Here is a 22543-nt window from a genome sequence, read left to right as displayed (position 1 = left end):
TCATTTATTTTGTTTTGTTGTTTTTCCTAAACCAACTTCAGTTGGATTTTCATTGGTTGACATCAAAAAGGTTTTGATAACTACATCATGTAAACTCAAGATTTTCTCTTTCCTCTCTCTACCTTCCTTCCCATCCCTTCCCATCTTCCCTTCCTTTCTTTCATTTTTAGTTTTTTCCCACTAAATGAATTTGAGTTAGAACTTTTCACTTACAATCAAAAGAATTCTAAATACGTCATCATGAATTATTAAACTGTCAACTTCAGGTAAGTTTGATGACCTGAGACTATTTGAAAACCCCAAGAGAAACTGAATTTAAGTTTCCAGATTGACAGATTGTGGATTAAGTCCTATATGCAGGCAACTGGCAATGGCCTTTAGGTCTTTTATAAACATTTCTTCAATTCTACAACCCTCTCTTCCCTCATGCCCTGAGTTAGCTGTAGGAGCTGGGAGGACACTGGCCTCTGAGCAGTGCCAGTGAGGGACAAGTGAATCCTAAGTCATGAAAGGGGAACCTGATAATACTAAGAGAAAGGATGCAGTGACACCAGCTGTGAGGCTTCAGTTGACACTGATACAAAAATAGAAGATGCCACCTAAAGATCCAGTAGGACCAGCACTTGTCACCAGAGCCAATGAGAACTGGAGGAGTCCACCAGGACAGGATGTTTCATCACAAGCTGCCTTTGGAAACCCAAGCCCATCACGGAGAGAAGAAGGAAGAAAAGACCCTTCAGAGGGAAAAGGCCTGTGGGAGTTTTCACTCTGAAATGACTGCCCTCAAAGGCTGTTTTTAACTTGATGTGACTAAGTCGCAATGCAGTGCAAGATTAATATTAAGAACTTTCTACTCTTAAATGAATAAGATGGATCCAGAGCTATGTTGAATTCAGCTATAGAAAAATAAAGCTACATTTATGAACAGCTCTAAGAATGAAATTATAAGTCTGAAGTTTATGAACTTTGACCAGGCATGGTGGCTTATGCCTATAATCCAGGTACTTTGGGAGGCCCAGGCAGGAGGATCACCTGAGGCTAGGAGTTTGGGACCAGCCTGGCCAACATGGCAAGACCCCATCTCTACTAAAAACACAAAAATTAGCTGGGCGTGGTGGCATGGGCCTGTAGTCCTAGCTACTTTGGAGGATGAGGTATGAGAATTGTTTGAACATGGGAGGCAGAGGTTGCAATGAGCCATCCTGGGCGACAGAGCAAGACTCTGTCTCAAATATAAATAAATAAGTAAGTAAGTAAGAACATGAATAAATAAGTTTACTGACTTTATCAAATAATTGTTAATTTTGTCACTATTGCAATTAACATTACTATTTGTAACATAATTATCATTGCTAAATAGATCTGTATTCTCTCTTAGCTAAGGCTCTAACATTCATTTAGCCTACTCCCACCAGATTATGAGCATCAAAACCTCTCATAATCAAGTAGTAGGATACCAACACAAAATAACTCAAGTCCTTCGCCTTATACCAATATTTTAGTGGTATACTTCGGTCTTTTTATACCAAAAAAAAAAAAAAAAAAGCAACTGCAGATTAAGAGTTTATTATAGAGTTAGGAACCATGTATTCCATTTTTTTTTAACAGAAGAAGAATTACTATAACCATCACTAAGTGTTTATGGAACGAATACCATGTGCACAATATTGCCAAGAGTTATCCTCCACCCCCACTCTGAGCTCGCAGGTGATGTTGGGACTGTTCGGTGTTTATTTGCCTCTCCACCCGTCATCTATTTACTTATCCATTTATTCACCCATTTGTAGAGTGCTTGCTACGTGTTAGTTCCTGATGATAAAAGATAAATGAATCCTGGTCTCTGCCCTTGAAGGACTAATAGCAGTATAGCCTGATATATGCAGCAGGAGAAACATAATTCAAGGAGGGAACCAGAAAGAAGGGAATGCAGAACTGCTCAGAGTTTAGAAAGGGCTTCTGGAGCAGAGGATGCAAAATGTTCAGCTCTTGGAAGTGATGACAAGGTGAAGGGCACACGTAAAGATCAGAGATGTGAACTAGTTGCAGAGTTTTGGGGGCCCTGCAAGAGTACTGTTGGACTCTAGGGTACAGTGTGGTAGAACCGACGAAGAAGACGGAGAAATAGGCAAGTGGTGCTGGTCTAGGGTGCTATCAGCATGCTGTCTGGGAAACTAAACAGAACATTATTCATTCGGTAATTTATTCATTCAACAAACATTTAATGAGTTTCCACTCTGTTCAGGCACTGCTTTTTTTTTCTCTTGTTGCCTAGGCTGGAGTGCAATGGCATAATCTTGGCTCGTTGTAACCTCTGCCTCCAAGGTTTAAGCGATTCTCCTGCCTCAGCCTCCTGAGTATACATAGACAAGTATATATATATATATATATACTTGCTGGTTATGTGTGTGTGTATATATATGTATATGTATGTATGTATATATATATATATACATATATATACCCCGAGCTGGGATTATAGGCACCTGCCACCACACCCAGCTAATTTTTGTATTTTTAGTAGAGACAGGTTTTCACCATGTTGGCCAGGCTGGTCTGGAACTCCTGACCTCAGGTGATCCACCCGCCTTGGCCTCTCAAAGTGTTGGGATTCCAGGCGTGAGCCACCGTGCCTGGCCTGGGCACTGTTTTAGGCACTTGGGATACATCAGTGGACAAAACTAACAAGAGTCCCTGCTCTTGTAGACCTTGTATCCAACAGCTGGAGCTAGAGAACAGACAATAAATTTAACAAATAAGTAAACTACAAGATATGCTAGCTGGGGGTAAGTGCTATGGGAAAATAGTAAAATAGAGCAGAATCAGGGAACAAGAAGTGGTAAGGGGTTGTGCTTTAATATGGAATCATCAGGATAGGAGTCACTGAGAAGGTGGCATTTGAGCAAAGAACTCAGCCATGAGGGTATTAGAGGGAAGACATTGCAGGCAGAGGGAATAGCGGATGCAAAGACCTGGCATGTCTGAGGAGGGAGGAGGTATCCTGGCTGGAGAGGGATGTCACAGATATGGGGTAGGCAGACTGGGGAGGAGCCATGGAGGTTACTGGAATAAGAGCAACGGGGCACACGTTTTGAGCGGAAGAGTGATATGGTCTGATTTATGCTCTTTTCTTTTCTTTTTGAGATGGAGTCTCAATCTGTCACCCAGGCTGGAGTGTAATGGCATGGTCTCAGTTCACTATAATCTTCACCTCCTGGTTCAAGCAATTCTCCTGCCTCAGCCTCCTGAGTAGCTGGGATTACAGGTGCATGTCACCACATCTGGCTTATGTTTGTATTTTTGTGGAGACAAGGTTTCACCATATTGTCCAGACTGGTCTTGAACTCCTGAACTTAGGTGATCCACCTGCCTCGGACTCCCAAAGTGCTGGGATTACAGGTGTGAGCTGCTGTGCCTGGCCTCTGATTTATGTTCTAAGTTGGCCACTCTGGCTGCTCAGCTGAAAACAGACTACAGAGGGGCAAGAGTAGAAGCAGATAAACTAGTGAGAAGGGTCTTGTGGCTCTGAAGGTAAATGATACCCGTGACTCAGCAGTAGTGCATTGAAGAGGGTGAGATGTGGTGGGATTCTGGGGATGTTTGGAAGTCAGAGCCAAGAGTGATGTTCTGATGGTTTGGGTGACAGTGTGAGAGTAAGAGGAGAGTAAGAAGAACTAAGGACGATCCCAAGGACTCTGACCTGCATGGGCAATATAGTTTGAATATATGTCCCTGAGAAATTTCATGTCAAATTGTAAAATGTTGGAGGTGGGACCTGGTGGGAGGTGAGTGGAACACAGGGGCCTATTTCTCATGAATAGTTTAGCACCATCCCCTTGGTACTGTCCTTGTGATAGTGAGTGAGTTCTTGTGAGGTGTGGTCATTTAAAAGTGTGTGGCACCTCCTCCCCAACTCTTGCTTTTACTCTCATTCTCACCATGTGAGATGCTTGGTCCCCCTTCACCTTCCTCCATCAGCAAAAGCTCCTTGAGACTTTCCCAGAAGCTGAGCAGATGCCAGTGCCATGCATCCTGTATAGCCAACAGAACTGAGAGCCAATTAAACCTCTTTTCTTTATAAGTTACCTAGCCTCAGGTATTTCATAGCAATGCCAGAAGGGCCTAACATAATAGATGATGTGAGAGGCAGTGGATGAGTCTGGATTGAGAGTTTGGTTTGTTGAAATCATCCAGGTAAGCAGTGTCTAAATAAAGATGTTGAAAGTAGGGATCTGGCCGGGCATGGTGGCTCATACATGTAATCCTAGCACTTTGGGAGACTGGGGCGGATGGATCATGAGGTCAAGAGATTGAAAGCACCATGGCCAACATGGTGAAATTCTGTCTCTATTAAAAATACAAAAATTACTTGGGCATGATGGCATGTGCCTGTAGTCCCAGCTACGTGGGAGGCTGAGGCAGGAGAATCGCTTGAACCCAGGAGGCAGAGGTTGCAGTGAGCTGAGATTGCGCCACTGTACTCCAGCCTAGGTGAGAGAGGAGGAAAAAAAAAAAAACAGTAGGGACTCAACAAGAAGAAAGAATTGAGGTATTAGAAAATACAGAACTTACTAAATTTTTATTTCATATTTAAATATATATATAAATATTTTATTACAGTTTAGATTCTGGGGTACATGTCAAGAACATGCAGGATTGTTGCATGGGTACCTACATGGCAATGTGGTTTGCTGCCTCCATTCCCGTCACCTATATCTGGCATTTCTCCCCATGTTATCCCATCCCAACTCCCTACCCCTCACTGTCCTTCCCCCTAGTCCCCCACCACAGACCCTAGTGTGTGATGCTCCCCTCCCTGTGTCCCTGTGTTCTCATTGTTCAACAGAACTTACTAAATTTCAAATGTGGAAACTGAGGAAAAGGAAGAGTCTAAAATTACCCCCCAGTTTCTGGCCTAGGGAACTGGGTAGATAGAAGCATCATTCACTGAAGTAGAGACTATGAAATAAGAAGGTCATTTTTGGTGGTCTCAGATCCTGAATCTGATGCCAATGAGGCAGGCAGTTAGCAGGGAATGAGCATGATTACTTGCAGGTGGCTAAAAGCAATGCAGACAAAGCCAAACAGGTTACTACCAGAACCCATCTCCTAGTAGAAAGGAACTGTTACAACAGGCTTAACAACACAAACAGATTGCAGACATCCTACTTCAGGCACAGACAGGAATGTAACAAAGAAGAAACCGGCTGAAACTGATTAAATCCAAGGTGGCCAAAAACCTGACCAGCTGTCAATCCTTGGCTTCATTACACCCTTATGACCATAAAATTTGCATGGGGAAACCTCCCCCCTTCCGTCATGGAACTGACACCATGATAGTTCCAGATTAATCATATTTAGTCAAGAAAAGTGCTGATTCTGGGAATCACCTGCCTATTTCCCAGAAAACCTCTCCCCTGATTATACAGAATACTTTGTGCCTTCATTATGCTTATCCATATAGTATGTGAGCCCTGACCATGCTGGGCGTGGCTTGTTCTTTTTCGCATTGCCTCCGTTCCTCTCTTGAGTGTGTGCATAAAGCTTCTGTACTATCACTTTGGTCTTGCTTTCAAATTCTTTTGTTTGGCAAAGACAAGAACCTGTACTGGCTCCGGGCAAGACCAGGACTTAAGAGGATTCTCCACTATGTGCAGCTAGAGCTGGAGTCACCTAATGGGATAGCCAGGCATCTTCTTGTTAAATAGAGATCACCTAAAACAGTAACACAGAAATTTGCTTTCTACAGTGTCTGCTGAAAGACCCAGGCTCTATACAAAATAGAATGCTGGGTTCTGCTCTACAAGAGGATCAGAGTATTTTTCCTATCCCTTATTCTCTGGCAACCATTCTTCACACAGATGGGCCAGCAACTCCCAGAGGATAAATAGGAGGGAGAATAGCACTGGTGGAGAATGTTGTAAGGGCATGGCAGGTGGGGGGAGAGGAAGGATAATGGGGAGGTGGAAGATGTTTTAAAAAATCTGGTTTGGCCAGGCACGGTGGCTCAAGCCTGTAATCCCAGCACTTTGGGAGGCCGAGGCGGGTGGATCACGAGGTCGAGAGATCGAGACCATCCTGGTCAACATGGTGAAACCCCGTCTCTACTAAAAATACAAAAAACTAGCTGGGCATGGTGGCACATGCCTGTAATCCCAGCTACTCAGGAGGCTGAGGCAGGAGAATTGCCTGAGCCCAGGAGGCGGAGGTTGCGGTGAGCTGAGACCGCGCCATTGCACTCCAGCCTGGGTAACAAGAGCGAAACTCCGTCTCAAAAAAAAAAAAAAAAAAAAATCTGGTAGTACAGCCTTCTGAGATTGTAGCCTATGCTGTTTGCTACAGATTCAGAGATTGAAACAAAGTGATGAGGAAAAAAGAAGTTACCTTTCTACAGCAAAGGTAAACTCCTAGGACCTAAATTGGGATCTGTATAGCTTACCCTGACCTGAACTGGAATCCTAGGAAGGGGTTTTTGTCATCACACAAAGGGAAGGATGGGGAGTCACAGATAATTTGCACATGCCATTTATTGGCAAACATTGAGTTTGAATTAATCTCATGTTGCCTGAAGGTAAATAAAGAAAAAAAAAGTCTTATATAACACTACAGAGCAAAGAATGGAATAGCATTGAGAAGAAGGAGGAGAAGAGGAAGAAGAAGAGGAAGAAGAAGAAGAGGAAGAGAAAAAAGTGAGGAGGAGGAGGTGGAGGAGGAGGAGAGGAAGAAGATGAGGAGGAGGAAGAAGAAGAAGAATAGGAGGAGGTGGAGAAGGAGGAGGAGGAGGAGGAGGAGGAAGAAGGAAGTTCCGAAAATGATCTGTTACCAGACCTAGAGAAAACATGGAAGAACCTGTTCGGCATTATCAATTGTCAATAGGATGGTTTCTATGAAACTGTACCAGAAAAACAGGCTGAAATAAAAAAGCAATAGGATGCATTGAAAAAAGAAAAGGATAAAATATGACAGGGTTGTTAGGAAATTAAAAATTCAATGGCATAATTAAAGTCTTCATTGCAAGCCTAAGAAGCAGAAGCAATATTACACACTATTAAATTAGTACTGGTGAGGATAAACTTGAAAAGCTCTCCCACAATGTAGAGAAAAAAGTCAACAGGATGAAAACAACACATGAGAACAACACATGAGAACATAATAAAGGGTACTGGGACCCCATCCAACTGACTATTGCTCCAGGAGGAGAGACCAGATCTGACGAGTGAAACCATGTAACAGAAGGAACATTTCCTGAGCAGAAGAAAGACTGTGTGTACAAATTGTGAGGGCTCACTGCGTCCCACTAAATGAACTTAAATCCTTTAGGTACATTTAATAATTCTGAATCAAGAAACTGAAGTGGGGCAAACAAGCCAAAAGGAGAAAGTTCAATAGAACAATTCCAAAGGCAAAATGAAAGGCTCAGATAACTACAGAAACATGTGATGTCCAAGAATTAGACGGATCCCAATTTTAGTTTAATTGTGCAAATTCATGAAATTTCATCACCTTAATGAGAAGCTGGCTCTGCTGCTGGGGAAAAGCAAATAGAAAGGGGTCATCAAGGAGGCAGTATTTGATGGGCGTGAGCAGAGGCGACGCAGGTGCAAGAGTTGGCCCCAACTCCCAAGGGAAGATGAACAAATTGACTGAAATGAACTTGTTCCATTTGGAGGAGTAAACAGAAAACAACAACAAGGACAGGATGACAGGGGCCTTCTTTCAATGGCCAACTACTTAGATAGAGATAGGCCACTACTTAGAGATGCATGAAATGAGACAGGATTTTTTGAAAAACTGAGGTTCCAATGGCTCTTTGACAAATGATAGAGTAAGACCAAACAAACAAAATTGGTTGAACCATACAGCCATTTCCCATTTCCTTTTACCATTGATTTCTTTTGGTTTTGAGGATGGAAGGGAAGTGAACTGGAAAGGAAAAGGAAGAAGCTACAAAGAGGGGCTGCGCACAGTGGCTCACGCCCGTCATCCCAGCACTTTGGGAGGCCAAGGAGTGTGGATCATGAGGTCAGGAGTTCGAGACTAGCCTGTCCAACATGATAAAACCCTGTCTCTACTAAAAATACAACAATTATCTGGGTGTGGTGGTAGGCACCTGTTATCCTAGCTACTCAGGAAGCTGAGGCAGGAGAATCGCTTGAACCCGGGAGGCAGAGCTTGCAGTGAGGTGAGACTGCCCTATTGCACTCCAGCCTGGGTGACAGAGGGAGACTTTGTCTCAAAAAAAAAAAAAAAAAAAAAAAAAAAGGAGGAAGAGGGAAGAGGTGCTTCAGGGGATTCCAGTATCAATGAGAGGGGGTGGATCAAACCTAAGTGGCACATATGTCCTTCTGCTGGGGAACTCAGCCTGAACTTTTGGTACTGTTTCTGATGGTGAGGATACTGTTACTATGGATGAAGATAAACTTGAGAAGCTCTCCTACAATGCAGAGAAAAATGCCAAAGAGATGAAAGCAACAAATGAAAACATAATAGATACTATGACATGCGAGTCCCTGGAAAACAATAAATATTTTTCAGATCTTGTGATCCCTCCAGTTCACTGGAAAGGGCTGCTTCTGCCCCCTCCAAGTCCCCTGCGAAGTCCCCATTCCTCACCTGGGTGGAGGTGCTATGCAGCTTCAGGAGCCCATTCTCCAGCCGCTCTGTCTTGCACTTGAGCTCTTTTCTGTGCCTATGCAACAAGCTCTGGTAGAGTCTGATGAACTCCAGAAAGGACTTGGGAGTTGTGTAGTTGTAGCGCTGCTCATTGCTCAGATAAGACTGGGATATCTGGTTGACACTTGTGTGCACAAAGGCCATGAACTTGCTAATCGACTGCTTTACTGTGGGCTAAAACCACAGAGCAAGAAATAAAAAGATTATCTCGTGTTGAAGATTGGAGGCAACTGCTCACCCCCGACCCATTCCTCCACCATATGGAAACTTACACTTCAAGCTTCATCTTTAACCCTGACATCTGGACATGGAATTCGTTGTACCCCCAGCTGGGAAGGACCTTTGGGAGAATCTCCTTTTCCCTCTCACCTCGATGCCCTCTGTGTTCTGCAAGAAGCGGAGGCTGACAGACTCCAATGCTTGCTGAGGCCACTCGTGGAACCAGTCAATGGCTGTGCAGTTCACAATGGCTGGGAATTTCCTGCTGCGGACTCTTAGCTTGTTTCCCACGGGGGAGAAACAGAGAGTCACCTGAGAAGTCAGAAGGGTGGGGAAAACCAGGAAGGCTTCAGAGAAATACAGAGAGGCAGATATAGCTTTGGGTTCTCTAGCTCTCAGAAGATTGGGAAGTAGATCCAATAGAGACAAAATTCTGTAAATGCTAGCTGGCTTCGCTAGCCAAGAGATCAAAAATGCTGGGACTGCATGATCCACAAGGGATGCTGTTGCCCTTAAAACAGATGAGAAGAGCGTCTTTGCAACTGTGCTCAGGTTGAGAAGGATGCTGCCCACTCACCATCCACTCTAGACAATCAACAGGGACAGTTGTGCCTGAAGTATCAATGGAAACTCCCCATGAATTATCTCTGGTCTCTGCCTGCCCATCAGTAATTGCTCTTTACCTTCAGCTGTTGCCGGACGCGATCTATGAAGAACTTCCAACAGTTCTCTCTGTTGTCAACCAGACCCTGGCTCTTGACTTCATTCCTCACATTGCTTATGATGTTTTCGACTTCATCATCGGAGTAGAGATCTGGGATCTCTGCTGGGAAAAAAAATGGAGCACAGATAGGGCAGCCTTGGCATCTTGCTAAATGATGCAATCAGACATGGAAGGTTATCCTTCCTTGGGACACAGGACAACGGTTTTTAGGTCATATTCCAGCTCTCTTGCTGGTGAAACTGGACAGACACCATGTCTACTCCAAAACCAGGGCAGAAGAATGAGTATTTTAGTGACTAGAACAGAGTGTAGGGTACCCTCTTGTCCTGGGGTAGACAGTTGGTAGTACAAGAGCCTTCAACTGTCTTTTCTTGTTTTGCTCAAAGCATTTGGGTCCTAACTACTGTATTTTTTGCTCCTTTTGAATTGTGCCCCCCTAGAAGCTTAATATTTAGCAGAAAACATGGCTAATGGGATCAAAAACAGCCATAAGACCCCCAGTGAAAAGGGTCGTAACAAACATACAGATAAGTCCATATATTTAACAAGAGCAAGCTATCACTGTTTATGAGGGAAAAAGCAGAATGGCTTCATGGAATTTAGTACATGGTAAGCATGATGCCTTAAATCAATGGGGAGAAGATGAACTATTCAATATATGGCACTGCATTAGGAAAACTGGGATCTGAAAAAAATTATGGTTAGGTCTTGATCTTGTACAGTATACTCGGGTAAATGCCAATGGGATCGATGATTTAACTGCAAAAAAAGGCAGAAAAATGACAGAAAAAATAGGATAAATAATCTCTGAGTGGGGAAGGATTTTTCTAACTCTAACTGAATCAACCTATGTTAAAAGAAAAAATGAATCTCACGCATTCATAAAAATGGATAAATCTGACTGCATACAAATAAAAATATTTCATAATGAAAATATAGGCAAAGCATAGCAATGATTGCAAAACACAAATAACAAATTAAGAAAATATGTTAACTCAGATTAAAGTGGCTAATCTTAATATGCAAAGAAATGCTCTACAAATAAAGAAAAAATCAATAATTCAATAGATAGATGGGGTGAAGGATATGAAAGGAAAGTTCATGGTGAAGGAAATAAAAATTTCTGTTGAACATGTAGATGCTTTACCTTACTTATAATAACAGAACTCTGTATCAAAACTATGCTTAGTTACTTTTTGTTTGTACAAACGAGGTTAACAAACATGGACAGTCGATGTCACTCATAATAAAAATGTATGTTAAAACTACACCTTATTATCACTTTTTTTTTTTTACCAGATTGGCGAAAATCTGAAAGTTAGATGAAGACACTGTATTAATGAGGCAAAATGTGAAAGTAAAATTATATGCTAATTCTTCCTGATGAATAACAATTTAAAAATCCCAATTAAATATGTATAAATTAGTATATGATGACCAAGTGTAAACCCTATCCTGGAAATGCGAGGATAAATACTAGATAAAAACTATGAAAATAATTTACTACATTAATAGATTAACAAAGTAAAACAATATGACATTGAAATAGATGCAAAAGGTTTCTGAAAACCGTTAGCAAACTGAGAATAAATGAGATTTCTCTTTAATAATAGATATCACTCCCAAACACAAAGCAAACATACCTAATAGTAAAATACTGAAATATTATCTTTCAAATCAAGAATAAGACAAACATGACTGCTATTGTATTTTTCTATTCATCATTATATAGGAGGCCCTAAACTGTGCAAAAATTAAAAATAAAATAAAATGTATCGGGATAGTTAAGGATGTAATAAAACTACTATTGTTCAAAATCTAATTTTCTACATAGAAAATCTAAGAGAATTCAATGGTCACATGTCAGCTCAAAGCCACTTTTCATATCAAAAACTGAGCATCTAGGAGTCAATAGAGTATTTAACCTGACTTGAATATTTGAATGCAATAGATGGCTACACATATTATAAGTGTTACTTTGAACCATGAGAAATTTTTGTCTTTAAAAGTAATAAAAATGGTCAAATATTTGCAATTTTATATATTTTTACATAGTATTTGATGAACCTTCCTTTCATAATACACTGGAGTGTAATCCAGAGATGAGAAGAAACATAATTTGAAGAAAAGTTAGGAGGTGTCTGTTACATTTTATATGTTATCTTGTGAAAGATGAAATTGACTTATTTTAATGAAATTGAAAAGTAATTTATTAAGATCAATAAGCACAGGTTACCTAGAGATATATTTTGGCAAATAAAATAAAGTTTAAAAATATTTTGAAATAATACATATTTTTAAATATATGATGTATATTATATATAATAAATATCCAAAATAAATATAGAAACATAAATATTATATATATAGAGAATACCTCAAATAAAATTAACAAAATATCTAAAAATACAAAAACAAACAAACAAACAGAAAAAAGACAAAAAAAAAAAGAAAAGAAAATCTAAGAGAATATTCACATAAACAACCAGAACTCATAAGAGCATTTAACAACAAGCTTGCTAGCTACAAAATTAATACTGGAAATTAAATCACATTTTTGTATCCTGCAAAAACAAATTGTTATTTGAAATGTTATCAACTAAAATACCAAAAAAAAACCCCTCATAAAGCAAGTAAGTAATAAATATATAAAGGGATGTGCCAGATCTTCATGCGCAAACTATAGCATACTATTGAAGGGAATAAATGAGATCATAAATAAATGGAGAGAAATATTGAGTTCATGGAGGGATGATGAGGTCACCACTTTCCCCAAATATGCAATTTCAATAAGAAATCAAATGGGTTTCTTTCTTATTCTGACAAATATTTCACAAAATTTATATGGAAGAGCAAAGGATTAAAAATGGCATTGTTGAGAAAGAACCAGAAAGAGTGATTTGTTCCACCAGAAATCAAGTCTCCTTATGAAGCTGTCTCAGTTAAAAACCTGTGAAATTGATACTGGGGTGAATAAATAGAACAAGTAAAACACCTAGAAATAGATCCAGATATAAACAGGAAAATGATATTAAAAAGCAGGGGGCAGACAAGGGATGGGCTAATTAATAAGTTATGTTAAGATAATTCGATATTGATATAAAATTATAATTAGATTGCTATATAAAAATAACTTTCAGGTGAAAAAATACATACATAGGAAAAGTAAAACAGTGATAATTAAAAAATAAAATACAGGCAATTATTTTTATGGCACTGGGATAAAACAACATTTGTGAAACAGAGCACAAAAAGCACAGAAAGACTACTAAAATATTAAATCTAAATTGGCACAATAAAAGTCAGATATAGACTTCAAAAAGATATTTACAGTCCATATAATGAACAAAAAATCTAAATATCCAAAATACATAAAGAACATCTGAAATTCATAAGAAAAATACAAAAAGCACAAGATCCAAAGAACAAACTCTGTAAATAGACGACTTATGGAAGAGAAGCAGTAAGAGCCAATAAACACTTAAAAAGATTCTCAGTGTTAGCAGTGAAAAGGGAAAGGAAAATAATAGGATTTAATTTCATTCTCACTGGCAAAAATGAATATGTCAGATAAGCCAAGTGTCGGTGAGGTTAGACAGAAACAGGTGGTCATGCACTACTGGTCAGAGACAAACGATATGACTTCTATGGAAACAATTGCACTTTTTGGTAAGGCTGAAATGGACACATCAGATGAACTAGTAATCTAGTTTTTGGGCACCTGTTGGAAAGAAACCCTTGCAGACACCGAACAAAAGTTTCTATTTTGCATCAGTATTCATAATTACACGGGTGTTTATCGCTTTCAGTAATGTCCAAGTTATTTTGTAAGGAAATATAGAAAAACGCAAAGGGAACATGTGAAAATCGTATATTTTACTCTTTTAAAAATTTTGTCTGGGAAAAGTTCTAGGATTATTGTTTGGTTGCCACTTCAAGTCAAAGAAAGTTAATTAAAAAATGTTCAGGATGGAGATAATGGGTTATGTTTGAAAGCAGAAAAGAGGGAGAGTCAGAAATCGAAAGAAAAGATGGAATAGAGTAAAATTCTGAGTTAGGAACTAGGGGTGGGCTACTAGCCCAGACGAAAAGTTGGCTTTGGAAAGGAGGAATGATAATATTGGAGGAAAAGAGAAAATTGCATAATAATAATAATAATAATAATAATAATAATAATGGAGACAGACTGTGATGTATAAAGTAGCTATGAGGCCCAAACTAAAGGACATCAGTTTTCTCAATGAAAAATATGAGATTGAGGGAGATAAGAATGAAGGAAACATTATAGCTAAAACGTTAAAAACACTGGATATGATATGAAGGTGAATGTTCACTCCGGAAAAGCAATGGGTATCAGAAAAGAAAAAAATTTCCCATTTCTAGAACAAGTCTTTAGGTAGCTGTTGAAGTTATCTGGAAGTGGAGTCATATACAAGCTCTTCTTTAAAGTTGTCTATTTTTCACCAACATGGTGCTTTTGTAAAAATTTTTTAAAGAGCTGTTCACACTCACATGCTTTTTCCTTCTGTAACTGACAGAAATGTTACCATTATAGGAATGTTAGAGATGAAAGAAGTCATGGGGACCATCTTATATCCCACTTTTTTATAAACATCGGTGAGGTGCTCAGAGTAAGTAGTCTAGCAAATGATCAGTAACAATCAGACCGTGAGTAACTGTGATTGTATCAGCATTGAAGCTGCTGCACTTTCTTGAACTATTGTTGGAGGAAACCCATGCCAACTTTCCAACAAATTATGGCCTTCGTGGTTTGACAGCACTAACCCAGTTGGGAGTTTACTAAGAGTTTCATGCTAATTAGCTTTAGTCATTTAAAAGGTTGAAATAAAAAAATGAATTATCATGGAAGTGATCATTTACTGTTTTCTCTTAATTGTACCAACTTATTTAATTTCTATTCTTTGAGATAGTTAATAGCATGCATATAAAAATTCTTGTACTATAATTTGTCAAAATCAAGATCTTACTAATAGAATGACTCATTTCGGCCTTTTCTGATAAAAATACGGGTGAAAGAAAACTGCTAAAAAAATAAAATGATATTTAGCATGTGTTGAAAGTTTAAATAATATTTAACAGAATGTGAAAACTATGTGACATTTAAATTTTATTGTTCTTTAAGCTTTAATTGACCACAGCCACGATCATTAGGTATTATCTGTGGCTATTTTTGCACTACAAGGACAGAACTTAGTACTTGTGGCAGAGATTGTATGATCTGCAAAGCCTAAAATATTTACTTCCTGATGCTTTATAAAAAAATTTCACTGACCCTGGTTTATTAATACTCTGAATTCCAAGATGTTGAAAGCACCTGGGTCACTTAGAGACATTTTTCATGCTCATGGTGGTCAAATTTGTCACAAGATCCCTAGAACCTTTAAGAAGAACATCAGATGGAGTATCTGGGGATAAACACCTCTGAATTGGGAACAAAATTTGCATTTTCGGATGTGTTCCTCTAATTCCTCTTGACACTTGCTTTGTGATGTAGGTAGTCATGCTGAAAGCAGGAAACAGCTGCCAGAGGAGATTCTGTGATGTGAACAGGGGCAGCGGCTATTTAAATATTTGAGAAGTTTCCTCCTGAGATCTAAAGTTAGGAAACACTGTTTCTAACTCCAAGTACTCTCAGGCTTCATGCAGTACTTGGAGTTAGAAACAGTATTAAAATATTCTCATATTTTGGAAGCCAGACTAATCACTACCTTCTGTATGTTAGTATGGGACTCCTTAAAGGCCACAACTGCTTTTCGGGAAGAGATCCCGATAATTTAACACGGTTTAGTTAGTTGGACCTTGGTGATAAAAAGGGTGAAGCTAAGGGTTAGAGTCTCCACTTCACACTGGGGTAAGGAGTGTGATTTTTATCACAAGAAGTTGAAATGAGTCATTCTATTAGTAAGATCTTGATTTTGACAAATTATAATATGGGAATTTTATATGCATGCTATTAACTATCTCAAAGAATAGAAATTAAATAAGTTGATACAATTAAGAGAAAACAGTTGACCCTATCTAGGCCCGATAGCTTAAAAAAACATTTCCCTAGTCTTAAGGGAGAAAAAGCTAAGGAGTGTGGTGGCTATTTCAGTTCCCCATCCCTTTCTCTTCATTGCTGGAAAACTTTCCAAAGCACATGTCCAATAGTAATATTTAACATGTGAGATGGCACACTGTTCTCATGCTTTCCTTAAAGAAGTATCTCCTGAATGTCAATCATGGCCTGGGAGATGTATTACCAGCTGACAACATAAATGATGAAAAACCAGTCTCTGCACAGAGTAGTTATATCAGTATTGCTTTATTTCCTAAACTGGGAAGTAGGCATTTAATCCTTCTTTTTTGTATTTCTGGAATGTTTAATAATGCAAATTAATCAACAACAAACACAGTGGTCTCTGCCTTTCATAAATGTACAATCTTGTGCCAATACAGTGGTGGTATGTGTAGCCCTTGAATGCCATAGGAACATGGTGGGGACTCATTCCTAAGAGTGACGGTGGATCTGTCTCTAGATTTTCTAGAGAGGAAACACCCAAGGTAAGTCTTCTACTGTGGGTAGAAGTTAATCCAGACAAAGAAGGGCATGAGGTTCAAAACGAACAGCATAAGTAATTAAGGCTGTCAGGAAATAACACAATGTATTACCTTAAGGAATCAGGAATTGCTAGATCGCAGTGTGGGGAATGAGACTATCAAGGAAGGAAGGACACTGGTCCAAGAAGCTTGGGGTTCATTCTGCAAACAGTTGGGAACCAAAAAAAAATTGCTGTGGTTTTTTTTTTTTTTTTTTTTTTTCTGTTTTGGAGACATGCTCTTGCTCTGTCACCGAGGCTGGAGTGCAATAGCATGATCACAACTCAACCTCCTGGGCACAAGCAATCTTCCCACCTCATACTCCCGAGTTGCTGGGACCCAAGGTGTGCAACATCAAGCCCCGATAGTCTTTGTACTTTTCATAGGGATGGGGTTTTGCCAAGTTGCCCAGGCTGGCCTGGAACTCGGGGGCTTAAGTGATCTACCTATCTTGGCCTCCCAAAGTGCTGGGATTACAGTGTAAGCTTCTGGTCGGAAATCATAGTTGAGATAGACCCTTTTGAAAGCAGTGAGGGAAATGGACTGGAGTGAGGATACCATGGAAGGTAGGGAGCTAAGTTAAGGCGTGTTTGTATTTGTCAAGGCAAAAGAAGGCAAAACCACTGGTAGTGAGGATAGAGAAGATATGGATTCAGAACTAGTTAAGGGGAAAATTGGTGGCAACAGCTGATCTCTTGGATATACGTGGTAAGGGAGAGCTTGGCAATGTAGGGAATCCACAGAACACAAAGTCTTTTGAGTAACATGTATAGCACTTCAGTTCCACAGGAGAAAAAAAAAAGTTTATTACTACAAAGGGAAAAGAAAAGTCTGGTTACTTGAGCTTCTTTTGCATTGCTCTTTGGGAGTTTCTGTTTTGCAGATGGAGAACCAAACCGGTCCTGCTTTAAAGTTCCACTGCCTGTAGTTTGAGGACACATCTGATGAGCAGATCTAATAAGTCCACTAAGCACGTCTTAGAGGATCAGTACATAATTGATGGTTGCTCTTTTGCCCCAACTTTATTGTTGTTGTTTTTTTTCTTTCTAGGGAAACTGAGCCAGAATTCAATTTATTTAACAGCATAGCTGATTCCTCAGGAAGTCCACTTCCAGAGGGCTACAGAGGAGAACAATCCAATGCCAAGTCTGTTATGAACATTTCCAGGCTCTGCATTCTCATAGGATGTGTGTTGAACACTAACACATCAACACTGGCTCTGATCCTAAAGCACCAAGGTGCTAGATCCTAAGAGGAGATCTGGCCCACAAATATATAAAAAGAACAGTCTGGTTCAGCGATAAGAATATGCCATTAGAAGAGAGGGACCCTGTTGGTTATAAACTCTTCCACTAGACCCTACAGAGGCTACATGTTATTTATCTTTAAGCACAGTACCCAGTGACTGAGCACGAGCACTTAATAAATGATTATTGAATGAATGAATACATGCAAAGTCATCTAGCCTGGGACAGGAAAAAAAATATTATAATTTTGAGTAAAACAATTAAGCCTTTTTGTAAAGCTAAAGGAAAATCCTAACATGGGATTTCAAAGTAAAATAAATACAAAATCTGTCATAGCTAGGAGCAGAAGAAATGACATACTTGGAGCTGACTAGGTTTTCTTAGCTGGTTAGGGCTAACTGGCAGGGACATCATAGTAGAATGGGCCTTCTGGAAGGCTGGAAAGCCGGAGGAAGAGGTGTTTTCCTGGAAAGCCAGGGAATAATTCTGATTGTTTTTCCTTTAGAGTGGGGCCTTGATGATGCTGAGTTTGAGTCAAGGTCAAAAAGAGAACAAATTTTGTAAGAATTCCTTAAATACTTGGGTTTGATGATCAGCACACATTCTTCAGGAATTATTATAACAGGTCAATAAGGACATAGCAAGTAATGAACCTTTCAGATCCAGCAAGGACCAGCACAGCATCACCAGCAGTTACATGACCCCCATCAGGGACCCCAGCAGCCAAGGGAAGTGACTCAAATATGTGTTTCATCTGTTCTTACCCTGGGTAGCCATTCTACTTCTTATACAGTTACATATCTTTTGCTAATCAAACCAGGAAGCTAACCCAATATTTTTGCTTTGTGTATAAGATTTCTTCATGTTCATCTAAAACCCATCTGAGATACGACTGGCATGAAGATGGGTTTTGAAATGCTATGGTTGGTGTCAGAAGTGGGATTCATAAGCCAAATTACTATCATGCTTTAATTTTAGAAATGGTGTCAGGAAAGCAAGGGATGAAACGATGAGGTAAAGAAGTATGAGAGAAAGCAGCCCAGGGCGTGAGATCATTGGTTTTCTGAGAGAGACGTTTTTAAGAGAGAACTGATCTGTGGAGCTCATTCACTATACCTTTATATTCAGCCTCGTAGGACTTATACATAACTACAGAGGAATGAGTCAATTGCAAGGTAGTCTAAGTTATAGTTTCCTAGTGTTTTCCAAGGGTGGAGTCATTGCATAACCCCACAAAATTGAAAAAGTTGGGAGATAATGAGGTTCTGAGTAATCCCTTCAGCTTTGGCTGAACTGGCAGTCAGTTAATTTCTAGCCAGAAATTACTTATTTGATTGGGACAGTTAGAACCAAGATGCACTCTAATTGTCCCTGTTGAAATGGTTAAGAAAAAAATGGAGTGGTTTAGCAGACAAAAGTGTTCATCTTAACTGTATCTCCACTTGAATATGTATATACAAATCTGGCCCTTTTTTTTTTTTTTTTTTTTTTTTTTTTTTTTTAAGAAAGAAAGAATATATAGAAGCCTTAAAATGGGGCCTAAAACTCCATAACTTTGGAGCTGGCTGATTGTATTTTCACTGGGAGAGCTTCAGAAATTAATTTGCACTTGAAAAAAAGCTGTCTTCTAAATGAAAAATTATCAATCCTTAATTGAGGAATGAAATTTAAATTGGTAAAAATGTAACAACTCTGTGTCTCAGACATTATTTTAGGAAAAGGTGACCTGGCTGGATTTGAGCCAACTGAAACATAATGATGCGAGGCTTGCAACACGCCTGACATCTCTAAAGCTATATTTTCTTACACTGATTTAGAAATTAGGCTTTACGTTAGCTTCAGGGTAGGAGGGAAACTGGATCCCTCTCGCATTATTTGGTGGAATAATAAAAGATGAGACTATGTTGTACATTGAATACTATTGTAGAAGGTGATGTTAAAGAGATCGTGTTTAAGGAAGGAAAAAAATGGTTGCATTGGAGAAAAGGTGTTAGGAGTTAGTAGGCAAACTCTCGTAGGTAAAGCTAATTTGAACAGGGTAGGGAGGGAAAGGAATGAGTGTGGTGTTATTGCAATGCCAGCAGCCAGCACAGCAAGGAAACCTGGGACACGGATCTCAACTGAAAGAAGCCAAAAGTTGCTCATAATGCCTGCTAGTGCATGCACTGAACCAGGGACCAGTGGCTCTTCATGAAAATTACAGCATGACAACATGGGGTGCAATATCACAAAATATGAAGCAGACAATGATTCCAAAGCCAGGACATTCCTGGAGATTATCAGGAACTATCCTAAAATATATGACTTACAATATAGATAGAGTATATACTACTATATCTATTTATAGTAGATAAACTACAGAGAAAGGTAGTTGAGACCATGGTCCTTGGACTTTATAAATTAAACAGTATTTAATCAGAGCCAGGGAGTAGAGTGTGGAGAGAGACAGGCTTTTGAGATGCTGGAAGTCTGGAGGCAGAAGTTTTGTTAAGCAACATTTGTACACTGACTTTCCTCAATCCAGATGAAGAGTTAGTTTTGTGGATGCTGCATTTGGTTTAAAAGCCAGGAAAGCATATTCTCTCTTTAATATAAACACACACACATTTATATAAATGTATAATTTATGCATTATACTGTCATATTTTTGAATGTATATATAATTGTTTTTTTGAAATGGAGTCTTGCTCTGTCACCAAGGTTGGAGTGCAGTGGCAGGATCTCAGCTCACTACAACATCCACCTCCTGGGTTCAAGTGATTCTCCTGCCTCAGCCTCTTGAGTAGCTGGGATTACAGGCATGCACCACCATGCCAAGCTAATTTTTGTATTTTTAGTAGAGACAGGGTTTTGCCATGATGGTCAGGCTACTCTTGAACTACTGACCTCGGGTGATCTGCCCATCTCGGCCTCCCAAAGTGCTGGGACTACAGGCATGAGTTTTCTTTGTGTGTGTGTGTGTGGGGGGGATTGTTGGTATAAATACTGAATTCCTAAATAAAGGACACTAAAATACCAAGCACTGAACTTTCCACTGAAGTCCTATCTTGCGCAGATAGCATCACAGGGTACTTTACACCCCCTGTTAAGCTTTTTTGGGACCAAGGAAAACTGTGTGGAGCTTCCACTTTGCTCCCATGAGATTCTAAATCACCAGTTAATTACATTGGTAACCTCATCTTGCCCTACTGTGTAAGTTTTATGTGTGCATGCTTTCTTTTTGTGTATCTTCCTGCCAATGCCTGAGCTTCCTCAAGTACTACACACATTCTAGTCTCTTCGTCTTGGATACAGATACAGAATAGCACCTCCTCTCTGCACTCGGCACATCACCAGATCCTTAACCTTCTGTTTTTCCCGTAGTCAGATCGAGTCCCACTAAGAGAGCCCCATGATTACTGTCTGTTTTGCAATGAAATAAGAATGAAAGAGCCAGGAGAGCAGGCCCAGCATCAATGCTGAGAAGGGCCTCAGTGAACCAGTCCTTTGTGTGTTAGTTTTCTTCCTCATTCCTATGACCTTGCTCTTCTGACCCTGGACCAAGTCTCCACGTTTGAATAGCTCTGATTCTAGGGGGAAATTATTAGTGACACCAAGTGCAAGGAATCTCTTACCAGATGCCAAAAGATCATTGATGAGCACAAGGAACCTCTCATCAGCCACTTGGGCATCAGTCATGAGAAACACTGTCTTGAGATTCTTCACTCCAGCTTTCAGACACAGGCTGGCCAGGTCCATCTGTAGGAACAGTCAGTATCAGAAATTTCTGAAAACAAGGTCTCCTTGAAAGAGAACTCCAACCCATTCTTTACAAATGGAACCATTTTCTTCTCTGCTTGAACTGGAATTAAAGTAAGGTGACAGTGGGAAGCTGGGGGAGTGCTATCTTGCACTGACAGGCAAGAAACTATGCCTCATCCCCAGGCTTCAGTGGCAGCAAAGGTGGGCAAGAGAAACTACATAGAGATGGTCTCTAATTCATACAACCATGGTAGCTCCTGCACATCTCTTAGGTTGATTTAGAAATTAGGCTTTAGGGTAAAGCTTCTGGAGATCCTGCTTTGTACAAAGAGGTTACAGCTTTTCAAATCCCAGAGGTGGTCTCCTATTTATCTGTCTTACCTATATCCTCATACAAGTGAATGACCTGCTCTCGAGTGCAAGCAGGTCTTGACTGAGAATAATGTACTTGGGGCTACTGGCATGGGGGATGGATAGATCTTATGCTAGCAGGGTATTGTGTTCTTATGACGAGCTCTAGCAAAACACTTCTGTTGAAAAAAAAAATACAGGGCAACACACACACACACACACACACACTCACACACAAATGCAATCACCTGTAGGAAATTATACCCATTGAAAACTGCAGATGGACGACATTTAGGGCTCGTATGCCAAGTTCTGAACTTATCAGCTTGTTCAATCTCAGTTCCTTAGCTGTATCATCCTCCCCAGGCTCAGCCATCAGTTCCTGATGTTGCCTTTCTCTCACATTACTCACAGCTATTTCCTAACAACCCCACACATTTCTTTACCACAGAGCTACCTTGATGTCCAAATAGCTCTCCTTTAAAGATACTGATTTTCCTTTTAGATCAATGGTTCTCGCTATATGCTCTAAGTGATCTAAGTCAGTGTCTCTCAATTCTCATTGGAATCATCTTGGGGATACTTAGAAAAATCATGATACCCAGGCCATTTCCCAGACTAGTTAAGCCAGAATATTGGGAGATGGGACAGAGGCATCAGAATTATTTCCAGATCCCCAGCAATTCCCATATAAAGTAAAAGTTGAGACCTACAATCTCAGCTCATTCTGTAAATGTGTGATTCCTATCACACTATCATGTCTTTTTTGGAAGCACTAAAGAAAGACCTAATGTGAACACGATGTATGACCTTAGATTCAGCCGGTCATCAAGAGGCTGAGCTGTGGTTTTAGAGCAAAAGTGAGTGCCTCCCTCTTCTTTCACTGGCTGATTATGAGGGCAAGTGGGTAGAACTGGCTCAGTCCTGGCTGGAGTTCTTCCAGGAACATCAAGAGCAGCAGCATCCTGAAAGAAGTTACCCTGTGACTTCC

The 22543-nt window shown here is 39.8% G+C and overlaps 1 protein-coding gene across 10 annotated transcripts in view; it reads right to left on the bottom strand.

Moving 5' to 3' along the window:
- The window catches only part of DNAH9 (dynein axonemal heavy chain 9), a 346949-nt gene that overhangs the window by 126967 nt on the left and 197439 nt on the right, over positions 1-22543 (bottom strand). For 8 of the 10 annotated variants that reach the window (XM_039476345.2, XM_074388185.1, XM_074388186.1 and 5 more), the window contains 4 exons: positions 21075-21198; positions 9573-9715; positions 9040-9201; positions 8611-8844 (listed from right to left, as the gene is read on the bottom strand). In XM_039476345.2, coding sequence (XP_039332279.2) covers positions 8611-8844; positions 9040-9201; positions 9573-9715; positions 21075-21198 — 663 coding nt within the window. The other 2 variants (XM_010339862.3, XM_074388192.1) reach the window with 2 other exon arrangements.

Source organism: Saimiri boliviensis, chromosome 17 (genome assembly GCF_048565385.1).
Source record: "Saimiri boliviensis isolate mSaiBol1 chromosome 17, mSaiBol1.pri, whole genome shotgun sequence".
NCBI lineage: Eukaryota > Metazoa > Chordata > Mammalia > Primates > Cebidae > Saimiri > Saimiri boliviensis.
This window is presented reverse-complemented; position numbering and strand designations above follow the sequence as displayed.